The sequence below is a fragment of the Mytilus trossulus genome, chromosome 6 (assembly GCF_036588685.1).
Source record: "Mytilus trossulus isolate FHL-02 chromosome 6, PNRI_Mtr1.1.1.hap1, whole genome shotgun sequence".
NCBI lineage: Eukaryota > Metazoa > Mollusca > Bivalvia > Mytilida > Mytilidae > Mytilus > Mytilus trossulus.
In genome coordinates, this window is record NC_086378.1 from 70,887,493 (window position 1) to 70,907,437 (window position 19,945).

General features: G+C 31.0%; 1 protein-coding gene across 1 annotated transcript; it reads left to right on the top strand.

The window, feature by feature from the left end:
- The first annotated feature begins 229 nt into the window (after positions 1–229).
- LOC134721782 (CCR4-NOT transcription complex subunit 10-like) lies at positions 230–18,396 on the top strand. The gene is made up of 17 exons (XM_063584996.1): positions 230–394; positions 1,213–1,513; positions 2,211–2,361; positions 2,792–2,853; positions 3,453–3,587; positions 3,822–3,905; positions 4,618–4,879; positions 6,258–6,460; positions 7,291–7,406; positions 9,400–9,528; positions 9,899–9,976; positions 13,237–13,350; positions 14,070–14,200; positions 15,791–15,859; positions 16,295–16,416; positions 17,369–17,441; positions 18,072–18,396. The coding sequence occupies exons 2-17, from the start codon at positions 1,232–1,234 to the stop codon at positions 18,188–18,190; spliced, it is 2,130 nt and encodes a 709-aa protein (XP_063441066.1). The 5' UTR covers positions 230–394; positions 1,213–1,231; the 3' UTR covers positions 18,191–18,396.
- The last annotated feature ends 1,549 nt before the right edge of the window (positions 18,397–19,945 follow it).

A 19,945-nucleotide genomic window follows, 5' to 3' on the forward strand; every position in this document is an offset into this window, starting at 1 on the left:
TTCCTGGTACAGAAAAGACTCAGGTGCCGGAGTATGGAACATCCCAGAACTGTGCCGATATGTACAAGCAAATGGAGGTTGAATTTTTTTTAAACAAAATACATATATATATGTCTAAATTTATGTTGTCCTATAGTACGCCTGTCAGATTGAATCAGGACGTCATTAATTTAGTGACTTCGACTTACCTCCTTCATCTTATAAATCAAAACAAGTTTAGCTATATATATACACCTTATCGCTATTTGTCTGCCATTACTGGACATCACACAGGTTCCCGTAAAATTGAGACGTCATAAAACCAAATACAAATGTATCTGACGCCACAATGGAAAAGTGATTTTTGCTGACATCAAAATTTCAAGCGGCCAGGTCAGCCAGGATTAGTGATAAGGTATATTGTTCTGGGGGATTGCAAGTTTTCCCATTTTAGTTTGTTTAACATACCAGTGACAGCTCCTGGTGATCTATCATTATAGTCATTAAACACATATCTTGCTGCCTTGCGTTGTATCTGCTCAATTTGGTCGATTTGGTATATTGCTGTCTACATGTAGTTACAGATTCAATGTGTATTATTTGAACAGAATATGTTATAGTTCATTAGTTTGTTGAAAATTTGCCAAACATTTGTATTGCCACAACCATTTTATAAGTTTCCCTCTCAATTGCATAAAAGAATACTGGAATGCAATGTATAATTTATCTTTATTTATGTATTTGTTACCAAATCATTCAACCAAGTTGACTAGTTTGTCAAAACAAAATGTTGTTTTTATTATTTATCCCTCAAAGTCAAGTATTTAAACAATCAGAGAGAAGTATTATGTCATTGAACAAGCTTTCTTTGTGTTTTCAGAATTCCAAGAATATATACCGTATAAATATCTGAATAAGTTTTAATTTGTATGCCCTTAATATTGATATTAAAAGTAGGGTGAACTGACTCAGGGCAAACATGTAAATAGGGCGAATGTACCCTATACCTGTTAAATTGGCACCCAGTATAGTTAAATAGGCACTGTTTAATGGACACCCATGTAAAATATGTTGAATATATATCTTTTTGTCATATCTGTGACTTTTGTTGCAAAATCAAAACAGACATAGCAATCCTACATTCTGTGGTCAGAGTTCCATTTATATTTTGGTCCGTCAAATTTTAATATATTGGTAAGTGATGAAATATAATTTAACTTATTTTTATATCAGGTACATTTACATATAAGTAATGGCATCACAAGAAAACAAAGATGATTCTCCTCAAGAGACTGTAGATATCCCACCACCTATACCTTCAGTCACAGAACCTCAGAAACAGATAGCCAGCCAAGCTCTACAGGAATTTGAAAAGAAGAACTATGGTGCTTGTTGTAATCTTACACACAAACTTTTTGATGAACGTTCAATGGATCCTAAAGTGGTCCACAACAAAGCAGTAGCAGAATTTTATCAAAGTGGATTCTTGACTACAGATGAATTTAGACAGAGTCTCGATAAAGTTTGCCAGATGGTATGATTTAAATTCAAAAACATTGTTCCTTTTCATTAAAAGACTTTTTTAAGTATCATGTTATTGGTAACTGTCTTGGTGATCTTGTGCAAGACTGCTTGCCTTGATCACCAGAGGATGTAGTTTTCAACTTCCGACCATGTCAATCCAAAGACTTGAAAATTAATATTTGCTTTCCCACTAAGATTAAGCATGCACCATAGTACTATTAGTAGTGAGAGAAAAATTTTGGTTGGCGCAAGAGTCAAAATAATATGAATGGAAAGGGTACAGGTCTTCCTGCTGAATTGAGTGTACCATTAGCTCATTAAATATTAGGTTCAATAGTGAGTTAGAAGTACATACAAATGTTGTATATATTTTTTGTATTTTGAACAAAAATAAGGATACAATCTGTTATTGTTCAGAGGAATATTACAACCATGTGTAGCATCTTTCAAAACGGAGTTCAATTAATTTTGCAAACATTTTCCTGTTTTAAAACGGTTTTAAAGGATTATGTATTTTTACATATAAATTTGACTGGTACTGTATTTATGTTTAAGTAACAAGTAATGAAATCTGTCAGTTTTTCCCTTCTGCTAGGAAAATTGTGGTTAAATAAATAAGGTTTGGATTTCAATGGGTGTTTTGTTGATAATATACTGATATATAATACCTTTGTGAAAATATTATACTTGAATATTTATATTCTAAGGCTAACATCAGTATGGATAACAGTGATAGTTTAGAAGATGTGGATCACAGTGTATTGTACTTTAACCAAGCTGTTATATTTTACCATCTCAGACAGTATAAAGCAGCCACTAAAGTCCTTGACAAACTATTCCAGTTTATCGAACCTATAGGTATTATATAGATCATAGTCAGTGTATTGTGCTTTAACCAAGACCACGTGTAAACACTGATTCAAACATTAAAAGTTGATTTTCAACATTTTTCCTACTGTCAGTTGATTCACTCTCTTTTATAAAGTGTATTTTAAAATTGAGTTCATTTTCAGTATATATAGTATGTGGAGTAATGATGCAGATAGAGAGTATAATCATATTTCATGAAAAGAATTCATTGATTCATACTGAATTTAACACCGATGTTAATTTTTGCATTTCCTACTAAAATAGTTGTCCTCTGTGTAATGTGTTAATTCCAGTTAGAATAGTGTTTTTATTTTTAAGGTTTATCTTGCTTGAACTTATTTATAGCAGATTACTTATGTTTTTACCGGCCAAATGTTTATTGTTGCATTAACTAAATCTTCTTCTTTTTTGATTTCAGAAGAAAATTTGGCAAAGAAGGCGATAATGTTACTTGTCGAACTATATCTGTGTACTTTTCAAGTAAGTCAGGAACATAAAACACTAACACATTCGTACTGTAGAAAATTAATGTACTGGTCTTCCACAAAGAAAATGAGCTGACTTCAGGGAAATCTAAAGATTTATTTGAGTTGTCTGTGAATGTGTATATTGACAACCAGTTCTCAGAAAACATTAAATAGTTCACAATATATAGGCAGTATTTGTTTCCCTTCATTCATTTGATAACGGCTGGTGTATATTGACCATGAAAGAAACATTAGAGAGGGGCTAACTTTTTTTACCTTGATTTTATATTTTTCTTTACCCAACTTTGTAGCAAAGGTAGCAAACGCTATAGTAGCCAAAAACCAACCAGTAGTTACAGTTAAGAGTACCCACTTGATCCCTTAGATACACACATTTTTTAAGAAATTAAGTCAAGTGACTTTTATAAAAAATTTCAGCATATAAAAAAATAAAGAACATTTTTACCAGACCAATATAAAAGTTTTCTGAGACCAGATTTAACTGTTTTTCTAGAAATATTTAAAACTTGTCACATTCAGCAACTTCTTTTCAGCATAATGTTGGAATCTTCTTCAAATTTTTTTGACCAAAATTTGTTTCTTCCTATACAGCCAGAGAAGGCAATGGGAATGTTAAGTTATGCAGAGAAGAATGTATTTAATACTGGTAAATCTGGAGGAGATAAAGAAGGAAAGGATAAAGACGACAACATGGCTGATGACCCAACAAAAACAAAACTTAGTCTGGTGAGATAGGTTGTGTTTGTAATTTAAATATCTATTTTCTATTCTTGTGTGGACATTAAAGATAATGTATAGGTTATCTTGATATATTTAAAAAAAAAACTATGTGAATTAAGTTTTTTTTATCCTACATTGAACTTTTGATGTTGTCCCTTAATGTTTTACATACAGTTAACACCATATATATTTTCTTGTTTATATATCATGAATGTAATTTGTGTTTTTTTTTTATTTCAGTACAAAACAAGATGTTTATTAATGATGAAATCAATGAAGTCTAGTAAAAGAGAAATTAAAGCATTAATTACACAACATCCTATGGTAATGAGACAGGTTTTATTCTAAAAACATTTTTATCAACATGGCTACTACTATTTATTTACTCATTATAACTGAAGGGAACAATTTTGTTAATCCCTAACTTAATAGCTTGCTGGTCAGTGTGAGCCAAGGCTCTGTGTTAAAGGTCATACTTTGACCTATAATTGTTTACTTTTTACACATTATAACTTGGATTGAGAGTTGTCTCATTGGCACTCATACCACATTTTAATTCTTATCTAAATAACCACAAAACAATTGAACAACAGAAACATCTAACACAGTTAACAAAAAATAAAGACAAAAAGTTGTACAACCTGAAGAACTTGAATCATTTATAAACTTACCAATAATTATTGCGGAATATGTACTTATTGCAGAATAAAATAGGATGACCAAGAAGACAGACTGAAAACTAGCCAAAAGCTAAATAATATAACTTTTGCTGTTAACTTACCTTAATGAAACTAAAAGTTCAAATTAAACCTGTAAAATCACATTGAAACATGTGAGAAAAAAGTTCAATTCTGAAACTCTGTGTACATTTTCACTGAACTAGTTCATTTTTATTTAGAGGCTAGCTAAGGCCCACCTCCAATGCAGGATTTTCACATTTTGTTGAATACCCATTGGTGGTCTCCAGTTGTTATCTGCTCTTTAGTCGAGTTGTCTCTTTGACATTCCCCATTTCCATTCTCAATTTTTTTTTCAGAATTTGTCTGTGCTCTATCTAAAGAGTAATTTTGAGTACATGAGAAGTAACCACAGGAAAGCCATGAAGATGATGGGTATAGCACCTTCTTCGTCCACCTTATTTACTGAAGCTGGAGAATGTCTACCTGTCATGTACCATAATAACATGGGATGTATTCACTTCTATCTCAGGAAACATCATCTGGGGGCATTCTACTTCAGAAAGGCTATACAGGAAAATGAGAATGCTCTTAGAGATATAACAAGGGGGGCTGAACATAGTAAGTAATGTCTACCTATTATGTACCATAATAACATGGGATGTATTCATTTCTATCTCAGGAAACATCATCTGGGGGCATTCTACTTCAGAAAGGCTATACAGGAAAATGAGAATGCTCTTAGAGATATAACAAGGGGGGGCTGAACATAGTAAGTAATGTCTACCTATTATGCACCATAATAACATGGGATGTATTCACTTCTATCTGAGGAAACATTATCTGGGGGCATTCTACTTCAGAAAGGCTATACAGGAAAATGAGAATGCTCTTAGAGATATAACAAGGGGGGCTGAACATAGTAAGTATACTTTCACACTTGTCACATGACAAGGAATTGAAGGAATGTTTACATAGATCTAGAGTTTAAAAGATGCTGACAAAGGCTCATTGGCACTTTTAATTTGCAGAATGCATATTACATGTATATCTGAATCTTTCTGACAAAGTTACATCTTTGTACAAAAAGAATGTTATGATTGTGATGAACTTTAAAAAAAAAAAGAGGTCTAAGGTATTTCTTGACCCTCATCACCTGTAAATTGTATATTTCGACCTGAAATTTAAAGAAAAATTAAATGAAATATCTGAATTTGTGGACTTTGAGTTGAATTTATTAGTGCAATGGTAATTGAACTTGGGTTTCTTTGCATGTAACAATTCAAGTTGAGGGAAAAACAAGTATTATGCTTCAAAGGTGGTTGGCTAATCTGTGTCAGATTTTATTTTTTTGTTAGGAGATTCAAATAAAAATTATCAATACAGGACTTCAATTTTTTTAATCACAGAAGGTTTGATGTTTACTTTTTCCCTATAGTACTGATGTTTGAAATTTCAAGTCTTGTGATTTCAGTTTTTGATTCTGACAATTTTGTGGTAAACATATCATATATGATGAAATCTTATAGAATATGTTTTAACCTTTTGTACTCACTAATGTAAATATTATTTAAGAATTGAATGCTTCTTTTTGTAAATTTATTGGGGTGAAAAAGCGTTGACCGAAGTACATTTTGTATGAAGCGCGGAAGCGGAAGCGCTTCATACTAAAAATGTTCGCACGGTCAACGCTTTTACAACCCTATAAAGATACAAAAAGAAGCATTCAATACTTATAATTACATTTTTTAGCATCTGATCATGAAAACACGAATTTTACAATTTTTGTATTTTATTTACCTGTGCACTTTATTGTGGGACCATGTGTTATCATGAATGAAAAGTTTTATTGAGTGATACAATTGCTTACGGAATAACAATGGATGTGCAATTAGCCAATCAAAATAAAGTATTATAATGAAACATACATCTAATGTAATTATTTGCAAATATTTCTTTAAAGTTCAGTGTTTACTCATCTTAAACATTTTTATTTTAGATAAAAATTTATCTGGAAAACCTTTACACAGTATTGGGATGAGTCGCCACTATGAACTTTTATATAATATGGGAATACAGATGTTGCATTGTGGGAAGCCTGTTGCAGCATTTGATTGTCTAGTTGAAGCTGTTCAAGTTTTCAGAACAAATCCAAGACTGTGGTTGAGATTAGCTGAGTGTTGTATAATGACAAACAGAGAAGTAGGTTGTGTGAAGATTTATCATAACCTCCTCTTCTACAATTATTAATGCACATAGACTACCCAACTCTACACACATAGACTACCCAACTCTACACACATAGACTACCCAACTCTACACACATAGACTACCAAACTCTACACACATAGACTACCCAACTCTACACACATTATCACAGCATCTTAATGCTTATAAAAACCAAACTTAGTTCATATTTAATACCCACATGACAGAGCCTTGTGCTAATTTTAAGTGCACATTATGATACATAATATTGTGTTGTCAAAATATAGTTTTTAATTTATAAATAGTATACTGAAATCAAAAATAAAATGTCATGCTGAATGGTTATATCTGATGAAGCAAAGAAAATGAATAACAGTTTATAAGCAGTTTAATAACTAGAAGAAATTAGTTTGAATGTAATTCAGTTAGTTCAAACGATTGAAATTACATTACCTTTAGCTGCATTTAAGTAAATCATAAACCATAAAACATTTCAATGTTGTCATTACTTTTTCAATGTGAAACACAAATTCCTTTCATATTGTATACTGTAAATTCAGAAATTTAAGTGTGCATTTATTTTTTGTGAATCACTGCTGATTGGTAAAATTCTGTGAACTTGTTCATAGAATGTACCATTCTTTGGTAATAATGCATACAAGAAAATTGTAAAATATTAATATCTTAGATGCAGATTTTTAAATCTAAAAATCGTAATTTAGTAAAATTAAGAATGAAACTAATTAATAAGTGTTTGTGAATATTCAATCTGCCAGATTACTTTTACTTCTTATAAAGAAGAAAACTAATGTTGTTTATTGCAGAACAATGATGATGACAGAAAACTAGAAAAAAGATTGGAAGTTATACAGGGGTCAGATGGATCAGGAATTCATCGTAAATTAAGATTAGGGCCTGGTTTAAGAACTGATAGAGTGAGGTATGTACATTAGACAATAGACACTACAGAATTAAAGGCATGTGTTTATTGAACTAAATACATACAAATAAATTATAGCGGAAGCAGACAACCAAACAAGGACTTAAAATGAATTCAAAAACGTCAAAAATATGTCCCAGTTTTTCTTGACCATGCTGATTTGTATTACAATGAAACTGCAAATACTTTAAGAATTAGCCACTGTATCATTCAAATAAATGTTGGTCTGTAGACTTTTTTTTTAAGCTAGCAGGTTTTCTGTTTTTAACAATATTTTGAAGTGTTATTCTTAAATCTATGCATATTCTTGGTTTTATTTGTGATAATTTTTTAAACCATTTCCTTATTTTTACTAAAAAAAAAAAAAGATTTAGATTTAGTGGAAATTCTATACCTAAAAATTAATCAGTGAAAATGAAGATTAAAGTAGTGTTGTGTTGTTTAAACAGAATTTGTATTCTTCAATTTATGAATCGACAATTACAGTTTTTTTTATTTACCATTGTATAATACAGTCGATTCCACTTAATTGCATACCGCTTAATAGCATAATTCGGTTAATTGCATACTTTTCTCCTGCACAAAACCATTTCCCATTCACCTAATGTTAAATTGTCCGGTTATATGCATAGCCTTACAAGTGGCATTTCGGTTTATTGCATAGAAAATAATCGCCAGCTAGATATGCTTAGTTAAAATTGACGAGATTTTTGACCGGAAACGGCAATTTGGTAAGTATATTTTTCTTGAATGCATCATAATTTTCATTATTATTTCACATTTACTTGTGTGTTATTCAAATAAAGTTTTAAAACAGTATCTTTCGTGTTTATATGATTATAGAAAAGGCCTCGATGTGTACACAGGTAAAGTTTCCCATATTCTATTTTAAGCCTCGAGGTCATAAAAATGTCAATCAGCTGATTGTTGTAAAAACACAACCATTCTATGATCTTCTATCTCAAAAGGTGTTAATTATTGATTGGATTTCAAACATTGTTCATAGATTATATTTTGGGTGAATTTTTAAAACATTAACACCTGCTAATTATCGATCATTATCCAATGTGTAATTTCGTAATTCAGCTTGGGTGATCTAAATTTATGTTAAATATTACAGGGCATTTATATATGTTTGAAGAATTTTATACATCAACCTTTCCTTTTTAATATTTTTCTAAAAGAAAATTAACTTCTGATTATTATATTTTCTCACTTTCAACACTCGTGTCCAGCAAATAACCCGTGCATGGCCCCATCACCTGTTAACTGCTTTGCACAAACGAAACTAGCGGTGTTAAAGTAACAGTGTCACATCACTGTGTAATTGGTAAATACTGAATATCAAAGGCAGTTCATTACACAATTATTGTTTACAATGATTATAAACTGTGTAGTATTGTTAAACAGTTTGTTTTAAACAAAGCGTAACAATTTAATTTGTACATCCGGGTCATAGAAACAAATCTATTTTTAGAACAATTTTATTATCGTATCTCAGGTAAAGGAAAAGTCGGTACATAAATAAACAAAAACAAAATGTGTTTATAAACTTTATTGAAAGAATACACAATGAAATAAAATGTATGACAGTGGACAAATAACTTTTATTAGAATAAATAAGCATTCATTATGTTGTAAGTGGACTATGGACGTACATCTTTCTTTTTTGCTGATCTGCACTATCGATGTTATTTGACTCCGTAATTTGTCATTTCGGATATTAGCATACTCCGCTTTATTGCATAATTTCGTCTGACAAATAGGCTATGCAAATAACCGGAATGTACTGTATCATCATACATGGTGTATGAATGTTATAATAATCACAAATAAGTCAGAGTTAAAGAACTAACTTTGTTAACTAGCTAACAGAGTAGAACATTGATGGGAAACAGTACATAAAAATTAGTATCTTCTAAATAAGATGCTGAAATATGATACAAACTTTGCCATATCAATTCTTTTAAAAATCATTTCAATTATATTTCAGTCCTGGGACACCAGCTATTCCGGCATCAACATATGAGTTTGCAGCTTTGTGTTTACGTAATGCTCTGATGTTACTGCCGGAAGAAACACAAAAAAGTGACGTAACAAATTCAGATGATCAGGATACCATGTATGTATTTACAGGGGAAAAAATAGACGATTCTATTGAGCATGTTGAGTGCAATACTTGAACACAAGCAAAATTTCTTAACCAGTCTAATCAGAAAAATTGTAGAAATTAAAAGAAACTGATACTCAATGTAGTTTTTGAGTTACATATTTCCTTATTTGATGAAATGTGGTACTCAATGATGATTCTTTTCATGTTTTGTCATTTCTGTGCTTCAAAATATTTGAACTACATCTGTAATAAGTGTTAAAAAGTACTGATACATAAAATAGTTTTTTTTTTTTTTTTATCATAGAACAGAATGTCATTAGCATTGCTCCACATTGTATACTACAATGCAGGATAATATGACAGTATATTGGTATTTCAGAAAACCAAACCCTGAGTCATTACTGGTTCCTGCTCCTCCTGGTAACCCTATGAAAAGCATTGAAGTTGCTAACCTCAGGTAATTACTAAACTTAGGATCTATATGATAACATAGGAAAGGTAATGCTGTTGCACAGTGGTTAAAGTGCCTGATGATAATGTCTAACCTGTTGAGATCCGTCCTGGAACTTGTTTAAATATGATGTGGTTTTAGGTTTGTTTGCTCATTTTACAGTGTTTCTTGCTGATATTTGTATTGGATATATCTTAATATGAAAGATATCTGTAATTATTGATAATTTCTTGATGGAAGTCTCAGATTTTTATCTATTTATAATTCATCTAGTGGTGAGTCATTCTTTATGGATGCTAGTTATCTGGTAAGAAATTAAATAATGTTATGTAAAGGCCGATTTAAGAGGGGATGTTTAAGACAGCATAAATGTTTTGATTGGAAAAAATATAATTTATTGATATTACAAAAAATTATTGAAAATCATTTAAAGAAAGAACATACATGACAGATTATTACATTGTTTATATAGAATAAGAAAAGATGGTCTCAGAACCACAGCATTAATTTTGTTCAGCTTGATATATTTTGATTCCTGGATTGTAAACCACCAGGAAGATTTATAAAGATTACGCAGGTCATAATTTATAGACATTTGGTTTCTTAAAAAATTCTCAAACTGATAAGAGCTGGGTCAAATATATATGTCGTGTACAAGTTGCAATTTTGTACAGGTTATAACATGTACAAAAATATTGTACATGTTATAACTTGTATACTGCAAAAATACAAGTTATAACATGTACAAAAGTACCTCATACATGTTATAACCTGTACAAAATATTGCTTAAAAATGGTTTTAACTTGTACAAATTTTAAGATAAATCTTAATGAAGTAAAATCTACTTTTAAATTCACCAATGCATAAAAAACAACAATAAATAGGCCAGAACGTGTCTTTTTTTGTAGAGGACAATGATCACAAAGTTTCAGAAATATGTGTTTCATGACTTATGTTGGCAAAATGTGTTTTCGTGTAATTGTATGTTTTATGTATGTGTTACATTATTTACTAAAAGCTTGCATATCCTCAATGACAATTACATAAGGTACTAGTAACTAAATTCTTCCAAAAATTTTAAAACGGTGCCTAATTATTTTGGGTAACACTCCTCCCTCTCGTTTTAAAGCATGCAAAGACTAAAACAATCTCTTATATGCTAATCTTATAAAAGCAAGAGAGAGCTGAAATAGTTTTCATTGGACCACGCTTCATTATCAATATCTTTGGATCTACTCTTCAACATTTTTGGCCTTCAGCATGACTTATGTTAATTTATAACTCATTTTTTAAAGCAATTGCTTTCATGCCGTCGCGTATGGCCATCTTTGTGACCCAGATCAGAGACTCCGCCCAGATCAAGACATAGTATTTTGTTAAACAGGCTCCTGGTCTGTCATTCTTAAACACCAATGTATGTTTTCTAATGCAATACATAGCTTGAAACTTTTGAAAAACGTTAGTGGATTTAAGAAGTTTCAGCATACGTTCTTGTAGGTGTATTTTTGTATTTAGGGGGACAACCGTTTGACTATCAAAAAACATAGACGTCCGAGTGAAAAAACTGCATTTTTATACCTGCGATTCCGTTTTCCGTTCGTACGATGTTTCAACAAAATATGGAATCATTTCAGTTGTTGATTTAGTATGACAAATGATGAAACCATTATCCTCGTCTTTCCAATGGACTACTATGTTTGTTGACCCTCGACGGTCCACCGTGTTTGCAATTTTATTTCACATGTTTTCGAAATATTGAAGATCATTTTCACAATGTTTCCTGAAAATTGGATAAATATCAAGCAACTTAGAGCTGTTTGTTCTTGTTCGTATAATGACGATTTAATGTCATGTTTGTCTGTGATGGCCCCTCTTTTCGGGATTGCATGAGAATTATAGTTATCTCGTACCGCATGAGGATGACACATATCAACTGAGCAATAATGTTTGGGACTTAGTTTTTAAGAAATGATGACAAAGTAACATTATGAAAATATTTTTAGTCAGCTGAAATATATATATATTTTTTACATGTTTATGTCTTGTAAAATATTTTGTTTCTTTCCCGTTTTTCAACATTTGCGTCTGGAAAGTTGAAATGTTTTAACTGAAGAGTTAAATTTAAATTAATTATGAAAATTAAATCAATAAAGGAAATTATTGCCCAGTTACAAACACTACTAGGGGATAATCCATAATAATTTCTCTTGGAGTTATATGTTTCAGCACATGTATATTTGACCCCAACTTTAGCACCTGGTAAACGTGTTGTCTCCTTGTGAAATATAAAACATATTAAAAATGACTTTCTGCTAAAGTCTTTAATTGATATAAAGTTAAAACCTTCTAAATTCTCACTAGACTCCTGTCACTCCTGTCATGTTTAATTCTTAAATATATGTGGATGAAAAAAAAGTCCCCAAAACATAAACATGGCAGCAATTGCTTTTACAGCCTTTCAGGCTTTGATTTTTATAAACTATAAGATCATTGCATGAGGCGAATGTCATTTTGATGTTTAAAATGTACATCCTCTTTGAAAGCATGTATTTGTGTCCTTTGGATGTTGTCTGCTCCATTGGCTGGTTGTTGTCTTTTAGACACATACCCCATTTCCATTCCCAATTTTATTTGTAGACACATCTGTTCTGGCTATCAAATATTAAATGTCTTAAAGTGTCAACTAGAATAAAAGTATTTTACTTTTGCCTTCAAAGTGGACACTCACAACTATAATTCATCAAATAAAGATATGTCCATAGATAGTCATAACAGGATCATAAGACATGTCCTAAATTATATCTTGACAATTTTAAGGAATGCTTTGTAATACCGACCCCTGGACATTAACTGTATCAAAAAAGGACAAAACACACTAACATGAAAGAATAATGAAAAAGTTATGAAATATTAGTGAGGTCAATAATATCTGTTGCGATAATAGAAACATATCTCTATTTTTCGATTTTGTACAAGTTAAAACCATTTTTAAGCAATATTTTGTACAGGTTGTAACATGTACGAGGTACTTTTGTACATGTTATAACTTGTATTTTTGCATTATGCAAGTTATAACATGTACAATATTTTTGTACATGTTATAACCTGTACAAAATCGCAACTTGTACACGACATATACATAATTATATTAAGAAAAAAAATAGATTTTTGAGAAAAAGATATTGTTGAACATTAAGTAGGGGTTAGGTATACTTTTATCAAATCTTGTGCACATTTATATAAATGTACATTTTACATAAAACAGATGTTCAGTGTTAGCAGCTGCTGCATATGTAGGAATTTGTTTGAATGATTTCACCATGGCATTACAACATGCAGAAAATCTACTCAAGCAACCAAGACTCTCAGGAGCACAGAGGTACTTATATAACAAGATAACAGGATAATCAGTGGAATTTGCAATCATTAGGTTAATACTATTTTTCTTTAAATTTCATATAAGGATGTTCCCTAAACTGTTTGATATAACAAGCTTTTTACAATTAAAATTGAGAATGATAATGGGGAATGTATCAAAGAGATAACAACCTGACCAAGAGCAGAAAACAGCCTAAGGCCACCAATGGTTCCAGGGGAGGATCCAGCCATTTTAAAAAGGGGGGGTTCTCAACCCAGGATAAAGGGAAAGGGTTCCAACCACATCTCCCCATTTCAATGCATTGATCGTCCAAAATTAGGGGGGTCCAACCCCAGGAACCCCCCCTGGATGCCAATGGGTTCTTTAATACAGCAAGAAAATCCCACATCCAGAATTGTGCTTCAGCTGACCCCTGAACAAAAATATATACTAGATCAGTGATAATGGACATCATACTAAACTCTGAAATATATAAAAGAAACTACAATTAAAAATCATACAAGACTATCACAAGGCTAGAGGCTAATTGGGAGACGCAAACATGCGGCAGGGTTAAACATGTTTTTTGGATCTCAACCCTCCCCTATACCTCTAGCCAATGTAGAAAAATAAACACACAGCAATACACACAGTAAAAGATTGCTAAAAATTGATACCTTTGCAATACAAGAATCATATTTTTAAATTATTATGTATGCTATAATTCTTATTTTCTCCAGATATCTAGGTCATTTATATATGGCAGAAGCACTTGTAGCATTAGACAAAATAGCCGATGGTATACAGCACTTAAATCCAGAACTTGTAACCGATATCAACACATTACCACCTGAACCTAAATCTGATCAAGGTTAGAGATTAATACCCTGTGTTTGTAGAGAGGGCCAGAAAAAAAACCATTAACACTTTCCTTACAAACATTTCTCATACTTTTATATCAGAGTAACTGGTCTAATTGGAAAAACTTAAATGATGAATACTTTTACATTGTTTCCTTTATATTTCCAACATATTCGATCATAATTTGTTACACATATTTAGACAATATACGTGTAGTGTCTTGAAATATGAAATTTATTTGTATGAGGCTTAGAAACAGGAAAATGCAAGGTTCTATCGAGCATTTTCCTGTTTTGTGCCGAATACAAATAAATTTCATATTTCAAGACACTATATGTATATTGTCTTTATACTGAAATCGGAAAAAAAATTTAAAAATGAAAAAAATTGTTAAAAAAGTGTTTTGAATTTCCCTCTTGGGGTACCATTTTTTGGGATTTCCCTATGAACGTATTCCAGGCGGTAAGACATTGACATATTAAGGAATTAAGGGAAAATGAACTTAATTAATAACATTTGATAAACATGGTATATAAATAACCAATTTGAAGACATAAAAGTTTAAGTTCATAAAAGTTTGATCATTGTTACTTTATTTGTCATGGTCGTGACCTGACGTTGTTGATGAAATACAGTAGTTCCGGTAAGGAAGCGGGGTTTATAGATTAGTTGAGGTCATTGATGTATAAAGCTAACTTTTATACGTATATCTTTATCTGTATAGTAAATTAGGTAAAAAAGCTGATTGCAGTATAATACTCATTTCAGTGATTTCCATGCTTGTTTATACCTTTGATTTTGTATCAATCAAAACATTTACAAAACCTTTAATTATGATTTCTCTTAAAACAAAGTTACTGAAGGTATTATGTTTTTGTCCCCCTCCCTAATCAATCCATCATCAATTTACTGTTTCCAATTTAGCACATTCTGTTTTTGACAGATCCTGTTAGAATTAGAAAGAAAGTTTTCAATCTAACAAGAAAAATCTGAAATTAGGAGCCATTTCGTAGTGATTTATCATTCTATATTAATGTATGGGGTAGTGGGGTATGTGAGCTTTCTAAGAAAATGTTCTTTGAAACATAGAATTAAATAGTAGCAGTCATCTTATCATGCTTATATTGCCTTATCTGTCCATATAAGATTATGAGGTAAAGATTGCATAAAATGTAATCTAAACCTTTATAGAACTGACTTGTTATTTTTTTCGTCTAGGGTTTATCACTACTTTTGATAGTTCAAACACAATAGTGCTGTAATGTGAACAGTCTTTAGATTCTATACAGTGAATGTCATTCATATTGAAGTTACAATATGATGTGTATTTGATATACCATATATTTTTTTAGAAAACTTTTTTTATTATTAAAAATAACATGGACAAAGGAAGATAACTCCAACTCAAATTCATTATCTGCCTAGTAAAATATTATTTTCACAAAATTTCCAAATGAAAGCAATTTTTACTCCTCCGTGCTCACATGCACTTTGATTTTTTTGTAACCAATAGTTTTAACACAAAAGTAGACCACTAACCACTTAAAATTTGATCATTTTAAAACCCATGGAGTAAATATATATATATCTTTAATTTTAGATAAAAATGAAAAGAATGAGAAAACAGAAAAAGACAAAGGAGATAAAGACCAAGAAACAGAGGTCAAAGGTATAATCTAAAATTAGTAGTTTAAAAATTATTTTGTAATGCAGCAGATATTTACAGTAAAAAACATGTCATATTTCTTTTAGAAGCATGATTATTTTTAAGCAAGAGATTGAATTTCGATTATAAGTAAAAATCCGACGAAGACGTTAATGTATGGAGTTTCTTTTTAACACAGAATGTAATATCCTAATTGTTGTTTTGCACATCATTGTGCTGTTTTATTTCAGGCAATGTGAGAAAAGCAGAATTCCGATTAAAAATCTTACCACATCTTCATGTGAGTTTCCACATAAGATTAAAAAAAGATGATAACTGAGTGTAGTCTGATCATATCATAAAATCTTCTGGGCTGAATTTATTTTCTATTTTTAAGACATTCTTGGTGGGAATTTATCATAACTTACCGGTAGTATTTTTGCTATATGTTTTTTTCAGGTTCATTTTATCCCTGGTCACCTCGTGACTTGACGAGAGCTAAGGCCATAATGCAGTATAACCTTGCCACAGCCCATGCTATCAGAGGAGAGTATGATAAAGCCATGGCCAATCTTGTAGAGGTATTATATTCATCTCTTTTTTTGTTTTAAAAATGAAAAAAATATATTTCAGTTTATAAAAAATGATATGACATTGTTAATACAAGCATAAAGAATGAGCATATGAACACCTGTCAGCAACAGGTAAAAAGCCACAGTTACATAATATCACATTGACAAATGTTTCTCTAACATTAAGTGTCTTGTCTATGAAATTCCTGATTTTGACTTCAAAACTAAGATGAGTCATGAATACAAATATTATCAAACAAACCTAAAGCCAGAGTTTTATTTAGCAACTGCTTTATCTATGATATTATTATCTAATAAATGATTTAATACAGATAAAGAATGTAAATTTGCAAGTGCTAGAACATGTATAGTGCCAAAAGACTTCACCTGGAAAGCAGCTGAGGGGAGATTTGTTGTCAATATAATTGAATTTTATGTGACTCATACAAGTAAAAGGTTTAACTTGCTACTTAATCCACCATTTTATACATAAGGAAATGCCTGTTGCAAGTTGGGAATACACAGTGTTTTCCTTTCATTTGATGTGTTTGAGCTTTTGATTTTACCATTTGATAAGGGACTTTATGTCTTGAATTTTTCCATTTGTTATTTTACTTCTTTTCACAACTTTCATTATGTTATGATTATATATTTTTTTAAAAGTTTTATTTTAGAAATGTTGGTTCAATTAGGTACAACTTAATTGATCGGATTATTTCCTCATAGGGGCAATAAAATGACAGACATAAATTATCTAAATGCAATTAAATATGTATGTGTGTGAATGTTAGTCACATTTAATTTATGTTAATAAGATGTTGCCATTGCAGAATAAGGGATTTAGAAGTGTAGATCATAATTCTATTTGACCTATTCTTGCATTATTTATTTAAACATTATATAATATACCTTTTTAAATTCTTTGCCTAATTGAAAGTTCTTCACTATGATTTTTTTCCAGAGTTCAAACTACATGGGTACACCACTGCCTGCACAGATGTATTTCTTAAAACTATATTTAGATCTGATCGAAGGTGAGTCTACATATGAAATAAACACATAGCTGGGATATGAAATTATTTCATTTCTACCTTAAAAAACTATTTTTACCAGATCTTAGAAACATGCCACCATAAGTTTATGTAATTATGTAAAAGAGGCCGATTTGTTCAAACTTTCAAAATACATTTCTGATGGTTTTGAAGTTCTATAATTGTTTACAAAAACATCAGTTGATAAGTTGTTTTTCATAGTTGTAATTTTTTCCAAGGCTATCATGATTCCTCTACAAACAAAAGAAGACTCAAGTTATATCAATATGTAGTGTTGTGTTCATATTACATTTACTACGTCACTTTAAAAAGGACACCTGTTGGCACGAGGTTGAATTCTATCAAAGTAACAATTGAAGTTTCTTCAAGTGTAAATATATGATTTGCGCAACCATGTAATTCAGTCAGGAACTCTGAGAATTTAGCTTTTGGTGTTGATAGGACAAGGGAAGATAACTCTAGATACATATCTATCATCCATGAGTACAATGTAAAAGTTATTTTATTATTCAGAAGAAAATAAGCATTTGTCTGGAAATCCTACTGTGTCATTCAGTTCAATATGTAACAAATGATCAATTAATACATACAATGAATTGTTTTGTTTTACAGGAAGAAGAAAATTGGCGCAAATTGTGATTAAAGACCATTTTGGACATGTGACCCCAAATCGTGAAAACAAAATGACGTATAAATCTGGTACACCCAGACCCGACACAAGTGTTCCATGAAATTAACAAGGATAATTAAATCACAGAAAAACAATTTTACAAGTTCCAGAAGGAATAAATGGTGCAATTTGTCTTAGTGAAGTAATGACCTTCATTGTTTGTTTGTTGCAAGACTCATTTTCATCATAATTTCGTATCCTACAGAGCCTGGACAGTTACTTATTATTGATGATTATAGTAATAAATATAATAATGACTGCCTTCAATATCAACTCTTATTGCATTGTTTAACCAAAATGTTTAAGATATGACTTCTGACCTAGGTCATACTGGAATAAAGAAAAAGGTGAAAAATTTTATTCTTATAACTTTTTAAGTAGCTCATTATGATGAGGAGGATTTGAATATTTGTGAAAAATAGTTTTGACTTGTTTAATCAAATCTATTTCACACTAGGGTAGACAACTTTCGAGTTCGATGCATTTCCGTCAAAAACTTTGGTTTTAGTGAACGTCATTTGTGCGTTTAGGGGCGTCGTCACTTCCATTCCAATGTTGAGCGAGTGGTTGGAAAACTATATTTCTATATTGTACGAATTATTTGGTAAATTGAATTCTCCAAATTGACAGTCAGCATTGCTGTCATTAGGGATTTGAAGTACCTACAGACAAACCATTATTTCTAGTTTATCCTGCACAATGACGATCACAAAGACGCTTGATGAACGTTAATAGTGCAGGGATACAGGCGACCCCCTCTATCTGGTAAATGACGTCATAAAGGCACTTATAATTGACGAGTTTTTCCGGTGACGGATGAACTCGAAAGTGGTCTATTCAGACAGCATGGATAATTAGGAAAAAGTTATATGGATTTGGGCATTAGATTTAACCTTGTCTGCAGAAATTTAATACATTGTTTTGTACTAATAAAAAAGTCTTTATGAGGCATATAGTAGTACAAGTGTAATAATTCAAGATAAGTTCACATATTAACTTATTTGGTAGCCCCCCTATAAATTGCATGTGCTCCTATTAAGGTTGAAATTCCTTAGGAAAATTGGGATTACTCCCATTCAGTTGTTACACATGTAAAATCTTAAATTTAAGCATATTAAAATTATTTATTATTTGTATATAATTACAAAGAAAATCATGTTTAAATTAATATAATGCAAAAAATTAACCATAAATTAAAAAAAATGTATTTAGATAAAGAGAAACTGAAAAAATATAAATGATTAGCAAGACAGCCTCTTAAAAAATGTCAATATGACTGAAACCATCTATATTGGCCTTAAGTGATAATTTTTATTAGCCAATTTTTATCTGAAAAAAAATTAGGTAGGCAGAAACTGGAAAAACACAAATCAGTCAATTGAAACTTAGACCTCCCCTTATACAAAAGTAGCTTCACTGCATCCATCATAGCTTGGTGGAAATGTTTTGCTTGTAATAAGATGATATAAAACCTCTTAAGGAATGTATGTTTTTCTTTATTCTCATATTTGTCTATAAATAAAGTCTTTGAACTTGAACTATACAATCATAGGATTTATAATTTCATCCAAGCGTTGAACTACCTTTCTCTAAATATTTTCACATTTCTTGATCGATGTTAGAATTTTTTCTCCTCACTAGTGAAATATCTGTTCTTGGTAAAGGATTGGTGGAAATTCAATTGTAATGTCAAATTTTCTTGGTTTCTTCTGATCTTTCCTTTTGTGATCATCAGATGTCACGAAAAAAAGGCAACCATGCCAGATGACCATTGACGTCACCCAAAAGTTCTTCAAATCTTTGAAAAGGAAGGATA